The sequence below is a fragment of the Kogia breviceps genome, chromosome 6 (genome assembly GCF_026419965.1).
Source record: "Kogia breviceps isolate mKogBre1 chromosome 6, mKogBre1 haplotype 1, whole genome shotgun sequence".
NCBI classification, from domain to species: Eukaryota; Metazoa; Chordata; class Mammalia; order Artiodactyla; family Physeteridae; genus Kogia; species Kogia breviceps.
This window is the reverse complement of record NC_081315.1, coordinates 56,019,567-56,030,546: the sequence shown is the minus strand read 5'-3', so window position 1 is coordinate 56,030,546 and position 10,980 is coordinate 56,019,567. Positions and strand designations below refer to the sequence as shown.

The 10,980-nt window shown below is 35.9% G+C and overlaps 1 protein-coding gene across 6 annotated transcripts in view; it reads right to left on the bottom strand.

The window, feature by feature from the left end:
* Positions 1 to 2,815: 2,815 nt before the first annotated feature.
* The window catches only part of MTHFD2L (methylenetetrahydrofolate dehydrogenase (NADP+ dependent) 2 like), a 130,359-nt gene continuing 122,194 nt past the window's right edge, over positions 2,816 to 10,980 (bottom strand). For all 6 annotated transcript variants that reach the window (XM_059065904.2, XM_067035836.1, XM_067035834.1 and 3 more), the window contains one exon: positions 2,816 to 4,217. In XM_059065904.2, coding sequence (XP_058921887.1) covers positions 4,105 to 4,217 — 113 coding nt within the window. In that variant the 3' untranslated portion in view covers positions 2,816 to 4,104. The remainder of the gene's footprint in view (positions 4,218 to 10,980) is intronic.

The following is a 10,980-nucleotide window of genomic DNA, read 5'->3' as shown; positions in this document are numbered from 1 at the left end:
TACTGTAACACTGCCTCACGGATACTTGTATTAATTCCTGATACATGTTAGAGTGAGAAAGAAGGCTGCAGCACCCCACTATCATTTTTCCCTCCGACCATTTTTTATCTTTTTAATTTATTCATCTCTCTCTAGTCATAAGCATCTCTGGAAGTGTCTTCTCTCCCCTTCCCTCGCCGTTAAGTTTATCTTTTCCTTCCCTTCTCCTACTTTCCCTTTCTTTCCCCTCCTTTCTTCATCTCTCCTCTCTTTTCCTTCCTTTTTTATTCTTTCTTTTTTAAAAAACTTATTTATTTTATTTATTTATTTTATTTTTGACTGCATTGGGTCTTTGTTGCTGAGCGCGGGCTTTCTCTAGTTGCAGCGAGCGGGGGCTACTCTTCATTGCAGTGCGCAGGCTTCTCATTGCGGTGGCTTCTCGTTGCAGAGCATGGGCTCTAGGGCGCATGGGCTTCAGTAGTTGTGGCACGTGGGCTTCAGTAGTTGTGGCTCATGGGCTCTAGAGCGCAGGGTCAGTAGTTGTGGCTCACGGGCCTGGTTGCTCCGCGGCGTGTGGGATCCTCCCGGACCAGGGCTTGAACCCATGTCCCCTGCATTGGCAGGTGGATTCTTAACCACTGCGCCACCAGGGAAGCCCCCTTTTTCTTTCTTGCTCTTTCACTAACAGACAAAATTTGTTGCTGGACATTGGAAGGAAATGGTCATCAGCCCATTGCTTATCTCTCTCTAAACTTATTCTGTAATTCTCATGAATTCAGTTGACATTCATCCATTCATAAACCATTTTATGCCTGTAACATGTAATGTTTGTAAAACAAATAGAAAAATCCTGCATGGACTCTGACCTCAAAGAACTAGACGGGGCTAAGGAAAGTACATACATAACTGCAGTGCTGGGTAGAGAGAGATGACTGCCATGAAGGTGTACATAAAGGGTATAAGAGTTCAGGGATGGGACTTGGTCAAACTCTCACAGTTCTCATGGATGAGTTTCATTTGAAGTGAATCTTAAATAGCAAGTAGAATTTAGACATATAGTGATAAGAGAAAGGATTCTAGGTGGCAGGGGAGGTGGGCACCGAGGGGAGGTAGAGTGATAGAATGAAAAGGGAGTGGGTTCCGGCTCACATCATCCTCACAGACCTTTCTTTGAATTCCAGTTCTACCTTTCCTATCCATTTGGCCTTTGCTGAGACTTTTTAATAACCTCAAGGGTTGATTTCCTCATATATCAAATGTGGATTGTCAGTAACAACAATAACAAAAAATAAAGCATTTAGCACATGATAGGTGCTCAATTAAAGATAGCTGTTACTATCAAACAAGTGTAGAAAGATGCAGGGTGTGTATAGTGGTCAATCAAGGTTAAGAATTTAGCGGTTAACACATGTTGATGCATCTTAAGTTTTCATCATTAGCCATGAATTATTCTCATACCAGACTGATACTATGTCAGAACTTTTATTTATGTATTATGTCATCACCTCACACTCAACATGTCAAACTGAACATATTATCTCTTCTCCAAAATAAGCTCTTCTTTACAACTTCCTCATGATAATCAGTGATAACATCTTCTAGGCTTTAACTACAACTCTCATCACTGACTAAATATAGTCTAAATTCTGATTTATCCAGGCTTTCTCTAATCTATTTCTGCTGTTATCCAGCTGTTATTTCCACCACTCTGCAACACACACTTTTCATTTCAGTCTGACTGTAGCCCTTGCTTTCATATATATGTGCTAAGCTCATTCTCACCTCCATATCTTCATGTTATTGTTGAATCCTCATGAATTCTTCAGGGTCCTTTTTACAGATACGTGTAGAAGAGAACTTACTTCTCCAAACCTCCTCCACAAGACAATCATATGTCTTTTACAGACCCCAAATATGCGTAAGTAAAGTCATGATACCAGTGAACCAACTTTATTTCTTTTATGTGTTGACAAAGGCTTCCTTCTTGACCAAACTTTAGTTAGACAACTCCTAGTCCTTTTCTCAACTAGGCATCAAATTAGCCTTTTGAGCCCAGTTTTAGCAAAGCAATCTGCTAAGTTAGTTTATGGAGCATCCCCCTACCCTGCTCCTTGCACCCTTGTCCCTGCCATATCTGCTCAAGTTCCCTATCTCCCACCCTTGATATCTGGCCTCCCTGTAACAAGAATCCTGGTTAGCTAGTTTAACAAGAATCCCTCCAGCCTTGTTATCTAATCAAGTTCCTCTTAGTAATTTTCCATCTACTGATCCCCTCACTCTCTTCATTGCCTATAAATCCACTGCTGTCTCAGCTATATTTGGAGTTTTCAATCTCTTCTATTGTGATAGTCTCGACCCCATTGCAATAGTCCTGAATAAAGTCGTCCTTATATTTTTAACAAATGTTAGATAATTTTTCCTTTATAGTGTTTTAATTGGTCTCTGGAAAGGCTCACTCCCGAATTTTAGCCTCACCAAAGGGGAAAAATATTTCCAAAAAATAACTCCTCCTGCATTTGGGGGTTGGGGAGGAGGAAGCTCAAAATCACAGACTTCACCTTTTCCATGTAAATGTATTTCGGGTCATTATGTTTGTTCTGGGAACCTGGGGCACTTAAATACTAAAGAGAGGGTCTTTCTGAAATGTTTGCTTGGGAGCTTTGAATTTAAACTTTTATCAGGGTAATTAGCCAAAGATTGATCTGGAATGGGCTATAGAACCTTTTCTTTCATGTTTGAGGAACTTGTACATTTCCCCAGCATGCTCTGAAGAAACAGATAACAAATATATGAACAAAGAAACTTATAGATAGCTTAAAGAAAAAGAAGACAGGTATTCCTTTCCAAATTTGTTTTATTATACAGTTGAAATATTAATTATAAACATCTAGTCTATTTTCACACAAATGATCAAGAGTATACACTAATAAAGACATGCACTGGGTAAGAATAATTACTGGTACATAAACAGACTGTGATTTGAGCCTGAAAGCAATACAATTATATGCCCAGGGTAGTCTCAAAATAGCCTTCAACGGACAGTCACATGTTTTTTCTAATTTAAATTGTGTTAGAAACATGGCATCTTCTTTGAGAACCAAATGCTATAGGAGACGAAGGAAGAACTGTGAGTAAGAAAGCAATCAATTTTTAGTCATATCCTAAGGCTTAGCTTGGGCACATTGTGTCATATTTTTCTATTAGATTTCTAGATTTGTGAACAAACATAACTTCTATTCTTTAATGAAGTCCTCATTCATACTATATTGTATTTTCCTGATATTTGTGGGAAAATACAACCTTAGTTTTGTATATTTGTTTGGTTTTGGAGTTTCCATTATTCTTCAAGGAAGGTATTATCCAAATATTTTTCTAGAAGAACAAAGAAATTACATGTAAACCTAACACATTCTTATTGCATTTTTACTTGGCAAGTAGTAATTCACCATTTGAAATAATCAATACCTTTCCAAGTAGCACTGCATTTTTTGCCTTCCTTGCATATTTTTCTTTCCTCGAATGGAGCATCATTTCTCATTAGTATGCCTTGTAGGATGCATTTGGGAAGTATATGAGATCAAAATTTTATTTTTAATATTTTATCTTTCCTTTAGCAAGGAAAATAAACTCTTTTTAGCAAATAAACTCTTTAGCAAATAAACTCTTTTTCATCATATGATATAGTACATAAAATATATAAAAATTGGGCATAATTATGGCAAAACCTAAATTACATTTTACAAGGGAGCTTACTTGTCTGACAAAATGTTTGTTGAGAACACACTATTTGTGATATTTGTGTCAAAAATATGTGCATTTATTATGAGCCCTTTATTAGTTTTAACGTTATGAACAAATATTAATCACAAAACAAACAACTGTTACCAAAGTTTTCATTGCAGTTGTTTTGTTTTCTTTTCCTAAAACTCAACATCCACTCAAAATATTCAGTAATTATTAGCAGGAAATGCATAAGATTGTGTGAATCATCTGATCCACAATGATTCCATCTGTGAAAAAATAAATACAATGTAGAAATAGCTTTGTAGTAAAATATAAAGGTTTTTGCCTTTTGTCAAATAGATACGTAGCATGACTTCAGTTTGCTTTATTCTTTCATGTGATCTAGTAAATGATTTTTTTAGCTGCCAGAAGGGTGTTCTTGAGAAGCATTGCCACTGTCATGGGTCCCACGCCTCCTGGAACTGGAGTGATAAAGCTAGCCTTCTTCTTAACAGCTGGTGGAGGAAACAGAAAGGATTCTTTATTTTTTATTTTTTCTGAGAATTTCATATTTTTAAACATACTGAACTGTTAAAACTGAAGCATTTTAAAAATTTAAGAGTTTATCTGAGAAAAAAATGGAGTCTAATCGGGCAGTGCCAAACCTGAAGTATAGCTAGGAAAGCTTCCACCAACAGGAGAGACTTACCGAGAAAAGGTGGAAGCAAAGCAAGGAAATCATTGATTGGTTATAGCTTTAAGCCTAGTTGGCTGTTTGTGATTGGTTGTCCTTGGGTTTTGATTTTGTAGCCTTGAGGCAAAATCTACAAGCCAGATTTTGGTTTGCTTACTTAGGTAGCCAGGGCATTAGAGCCATCAGTGGATTTTTCTGCATTACACATATAACCCGAACATCCTCAAATCATTTTTAGAATGAGGTAGACTATAACACACACACACACACACACACACACACACACACACACACACACACACACACTTCTGTGTATGATATCTAATGTGTATAGAAAGAACACAACGAGGCCAACACTGTAGGATGAATCTCTACGCAGCTCAGTTAGTTTTACATAATGAAAATCTTTAACCCATGATTGATCCAACCACATGTAATTCCAGTTAACTACTTCTAAAATACATGATATTGGTCACAAAGGGGATACAGGATATAGATAGTTCAGCACACGTCATCCGTTAAATTAGAATAGTCCCGTTATAAAAGCAGCATCACGTATATGTGGATAATACATTCCACTGCAAGTATAATAAAAATCATTAAACATATTAAAATTAATTGAGCAAATACACATAGTCCTGTTCTAAGGTATGAATGAAGACTTCTTAGTCAGTGAATATACTCAAAGAAAATGGCAGAGAATTTTCATCAAGTTTTATTTAAGAATGTTCTCACACCCACAGTATTACAGGTGAATGGTTTCATGAATTGACCTACTACTGGTTTAGTGTTTCACCGTGTGAATAAGAACAATGAACTTTTCCCAGATAACTCTTTTAGTACAAAGTTAGCATAGACAATACTTCTTTAATGCATACTCTGACCTTATCAATCACATGCTATTTAGATGTATTGCCTTTACAAGTTTGCTCGTATATGCTTCTACATAAAATCAGTAGATGTTCCCTAAATCTTAATTAAGCATTACTTTTGTACAATTTATATTGCCTTCTTGAAATATGGTTTGTAAAATTTACATTTACCTTATTTTAAGTGTATTGGTATAATGCAATATTTTTTAATAATAGGAAACGCAAAGGAATAATATTCTTTTACTTGAAGAAAAGTCCAGATAAGCTTGAAGGCATCACACACACACAAAATCCAGCTAGATATATCACGAATCTTCTCATGGCATATAACAAAGAAAAGATAAGAATGCTGTGATTTAGAAGGTAATATGTTAGTTTTCCAAAATGTGCCTCTATACATGAAGCATGTCCTTTTCCTGCCATACTTCTATCCAATGTACTCTATGCTGTAGAAACACTAGGCTAGGTCAAGAGCTATTTTATAAATAGCTACAAATTATCATTCCTTTCTTCCTTTGCTCTCGTTATTCCTTCCACCTGGAATACGCTGCTACCTCATCCAAATAAGAAATTCCTTATGATTCTTTAAAAGCCAATAAAATGTTACCTGTCCATCATTTTTTTCAAAAATTCACCCCTCCAGCGTTGAATTAAAAGCACCACCATCTATGTTTCTAGTCACTTTATACCAAACTCTGTTATGGAATTTACCACACTGTGCTGTTCCTTTAATTAGACACCGGCACCAAGAAGGCAGAAACTAAGTCTAGTGGTGATTACTGTTGTCATTTTTAATCTGAGAACTTCTCCATACACAGGTGAGGGATTCAGTAAATTATGATAATGTGAACTAAATAGCCCTTGAAATTTAAAATCTAAAATCAATTTGCAGGAATGTGTCAGTGCTTTTGACTAGATACAAGCAACATCAAAACAATTTAGTCCAAGTTAATGTACTGAAATTCTCAAACTACATATTTTGCATTATGGTGACAAACTGCATTTTTCATTTTCCAATAAGCTGACTTGATGGCATGAACAATGCCTTCCAGAACCTTTTCTATAGGATTAGAGAAGTAATGCCTTTAAAAATTTCAGCAGATCTCTAGAAGAAATGTACTGTACTACTATTATTTACACTGATAGTATGTAAAATCATATATTTGTAGAGCACTAACTTAGAAATATTAATAGATAAAAATTGAATACTACTGAATAATATGGCAAATTAAGAATCAAGTACAAACTAAATCTTCAATGGAAAATAAAATGGTTTATTTCACAATCAAAAGTTAGATAAAATTGGGAATCCATTCTGGGTATACAATAATTTTTTATATAATTTGGTTTTCAACTTTGAAAAATGAAGTGGCTTGGAATTATGTATATATGGAAAAATAGTAATAACCATAGCCACTATCTGTTGAGTACTTACTACTTGCCAAGAACTTTATACACATCATTTTAATAATTAATATTTATTATTTCATTTTAATAGCTGAAGAAAGTGTGGCTCACTGAAGTTAAAGTGACTTACCATTTTCTAATATGGTAGAGACATTATTCACAGCTAGGTTTGAATCATTCTATGATTCCATAATTCTATCTCATCCCAGTGCAACTGTATTACCATGACCTGAACAAGTTGAAAAGCCCCAAGAAGGGCTCATGTGCCCCAAATTAACTCAGTTTTCTCAAAGGGTTAAGAGGATATTTTGAAAAAATAAACAAAGGGGGGGAAAGTTCTAATATAATAATTTTCCTGCAATTTTCCTGTGAGTACTCATAGCTCATCATCTTTGAATTATATCCAGCACTTCACATTTCAGCTGGCTTAGCAGTTTGAATTGCTTTCTTTTTTGGGTGAGATTCAGATCAGATAAACCACTGATCTGGTATTATACCCTCCTCTTTCAAATTATGTTTTTCACAACATGCTTACTACTGCATTCTTTTGCTCAAAAAGTGAGGTTTGAGGTGGAGGAATAGGGAATGAGAATAAGCTGTTGCATGAAATAATACCTGCCTGAAATTTGTAGCTCTGTGTCTGTAGTTTTGCATACTTTACTGTGGAAGCTAACATAACATTTATCCTGTCCTATCACTTCATAGAATTAGACTATGTGATAGGTAATGGGTCTTTACCTGACCTGGGCGAGGACTTCTCTGGACATTCATAAGCATTTAGTTGCATCAACAGAGCCCTGGAAATTACTCACTAGGCAGAAGTTTATGACATCAATGTGAACACACTTGGTTATACAAAAACTTGTTTCAAATATTTTTATCTTTGAAATTAACTGGGCAGATGTGAAGATGAAGTTTGTACACAGTCATGAGAAGCAGATTGTGATGAATCTGCTTTTAAAAATATAAGATCTCTATTCCTTTTAATTTTATTTCCATTAGGTTCCACATCTGAGAAAGAAATGTTAAATTTTTCTTCTGCTGTGTTAATATATTCTTTGTCTATTTACATAAGGACCAAGATATGGAAGTGACTTCTCAACAGAGATGAGAAATTATCATTGGCCAGTACCAATGGGTACAGATGCCAATGCTTAAAAGAAATTCTCTAGTCTAATGATTTTGCATAACTATTTCAAGGCTGTCCTAAGTGACATGTTTATGAAGTACCAGAGTGGCTTATGAGCTAAACTCAGTCATGTGAGAAAGAGTTCAATTCAATACATGCTTGATGCTCCGAAGAGCATTTTCCCCAATCATGTCCGAGAGATAGTTAAGTTAACAAGCATTACGTCACCAGAATAACTTCTCGTTGGCTGGTCTTTCCCGAGGGCAGACAAGGGTTTGCACCTGTTTGTAGAAGATGATGCTATTAAAGATTAAACCTATTATGTGTGGGGAAAAGGTGTACTATATGCTCCATTGAAAACAATTACAGAAGAATTTTTAGGCAATAGTTTCATTCAGAAATTCATTTACTGTGGGAGTATGTGCGGGTTTTAAGGAAAATACTAACAATTCTGTATATATGAGAATCACGTATTAGATCTTGATTGATATCAATGCTTTCAAGAGAGGCTCATGAACAGGTATCTCAAAACCAGAGTTAGATTAAATTTCATAAAGTCAACATGATTTTAGAGTTACTGAAACTGACAGTGGAGGCAAGTAAAATAATCACCAAATCCTACTGTTACCTGTGTGGAACTTACTCTAGGGAATGAGATTTAGATGGAAATGACTTGATAATGTTTAAAGCAGTGATCTGAAAGTAAGAATATTTTGAGGAAAGGTGACAATTATGATAATTTATCTGAATGACCTCTCTGTAAACTCTTGACCCTGCAAAGTATATTCTATAGATTTCCTTAAAAATAATGCTCTGCCAGCCAGATTTAGACACTAGAGAGTGTATGTTCAGTTGTATAGAAAGGAAAGAAATTACCATTTTAAATCAGTCATTTTGGACACAAGATTTGCCTTGTACATACTATTTTCTTTGACATATACTTCCTGCACTTCTCCATCTGATGAATACTTAATCTTCCTTTTCAGATCTGGCTAAATGTCACTTTCTTAGTGGTACTTGTTAGCTCCCCAGGCTGCGTTAACTGTTCATTCATTGATCCATGAAACTTAGTAAAGTGATTTTCAGTTTGTAGTCATAGAGTATGTTGGAATCTCCTGAGAACTGTAGTCAAACTAGATATGCCCCCTCCCACTACATGATTCCAGTACACACCACTGAGAATCACTGCTGAAATGAGAGATGCTTCTAACTGGTGGGGGTAGGGGGGAGTATTATACATATAAACAGTGTAGAGTAGATTTAAAACAAGGTTAAAATTCACTGCTTCAGTGAAGGCTACTTCACATGGTGGCCTCAGGTTTCCCAGTCAGGTCCCAGGCAAACCCCAGTGTGCAATACTTGAATGCCCCATAGGTCAAAGCAAGTCACATGGTCAAGCTCAAATTTAAAGGCCTGGAATAGGAAGAATGGCAAGGTCACATTGCCAAGAGGATGTGCTTATGAGGACAGAAGATAGTAGAGTCATTTTTTATAATCTACTATAATCGTCTCTTGGATTTCAGTCTCTACCTTATTAGCCATATAACCTGCTGCCAGATTTACTCTTTAAAACACACATTAGATCATTTCAGCTTATAAACATTTGATGAATCTTGACTGTCTCTAGGATAAAATATAATAAATTCTTTGTCATGACAATTAGGATTTTTATGATATGGCCCTACATCCATGTTTGCATTATTTCCTAACCCTGGCATATTTTCGTAACCTCATTATTCACTGTTCCCACACATGCTAAAAACTGCCCCAGCTAAGTTTACAGCAAAAGTTTCATAAGAAAGACAGCCATAGTCACTGTCCTTTGGAACTTACAGTCTAGTTGGGGGCTATATATTACAAATATAATTACCTAAGTAGTAATTGAGCTAAGGCTATGAAATGTCCTACAAACAAAATGCTTACTGCACTGTGAACATGTTGGGAGGACCTAACTGAGCCTGAGCACATGTGGTGTATCTCTGCCAAGACCAGAAATCAGAGGATGAACCAAACTTTTCCGCGTGAAATGGAGAGGTGAGGAGCAGACAGTGTTCTTGGTCGGGGAACAATGTTTGTGATGAGGTGGAAATAACCTTTTCCCCAGGCAGAAAATGGCATGAACTCCTGGAAACACTGCAAGAAGGCCAGCAGGGCTGACATGTAGAAGTCAAGAGTGCAGAAGATGACGTGAAAGAGTCTAGCTCATGTAGAGCCCAGCAGACAACGCTAAAAATTTGGGGCATTAACCTAAGAGCAATGGTTAAAGTATTATTATTTTTATTTATTGAAGTATAGTTGATTTACAATGTTGTATTAACTACTGCTATACAGCAGTACAAAAGTGATTCAGTTATACATATATACATACTTTTAAAAAATATATTCTTTTCTATTATGGTTTATCATAGGATACTGAATATAGTTCTCTGTGCTTTACAGTAGGACCTTGTTGTTTATAAAGTATTATTAAAATTTGGAAAAAGAATATTCTGAGGCAGGATAAGTCAAATGGGGAAACTACCTATTCTGTGTACATTTTTCTAATGAGATCAGTTTATCATCTGGGACAGAGAAGGGAGAACACAGAAGTATCAATAGCAACATAAAGTGAGACGTGCTAAGATGGGAATAAATTCTGGTTCTTGTAGGAGCACCCCAAATCAAATGGGGCTCAGAGAAATATTTGTAAAGTGACAGAAAATCTTCAAGATTTTATGGATGTCTGAGGAGGTAAGAAAGAAGGAGAGAATGCAATGCAAGCATTGGGAATAATAAAAGCGAAGGAACTTTGGATTTGACAATGAAGCTGATGCAATGGAGGAGCTCAAAGAAGTTCATTATGACCAAAGCACATGGTGGAAACAGAGAGTAGAAAGAGATGAGGCTACGAAGGTGGTCAGGGGCTGCATAACCCCGAAGTGAGGGGTCAGGAAACTTAGATTGGGTGATGGCAGCTGTAGTTACTGTGTTCAGGGTGAATGAGCTTTTAAAAAAAATATCTTTTGTGAATGAACCTTGGCATTTATATATTTAAGAATAACCAGTTTTGCAAGATGAGAAATCGGAGAGAAAAATGTATGCTACTAAATAATTTTCAGAAGAAAATTTAAAGGAGAAATTCATGTTGTATTTTCATAAAGTTTCAGGTTCTTGAATGCTATTAAATTATCATTCAA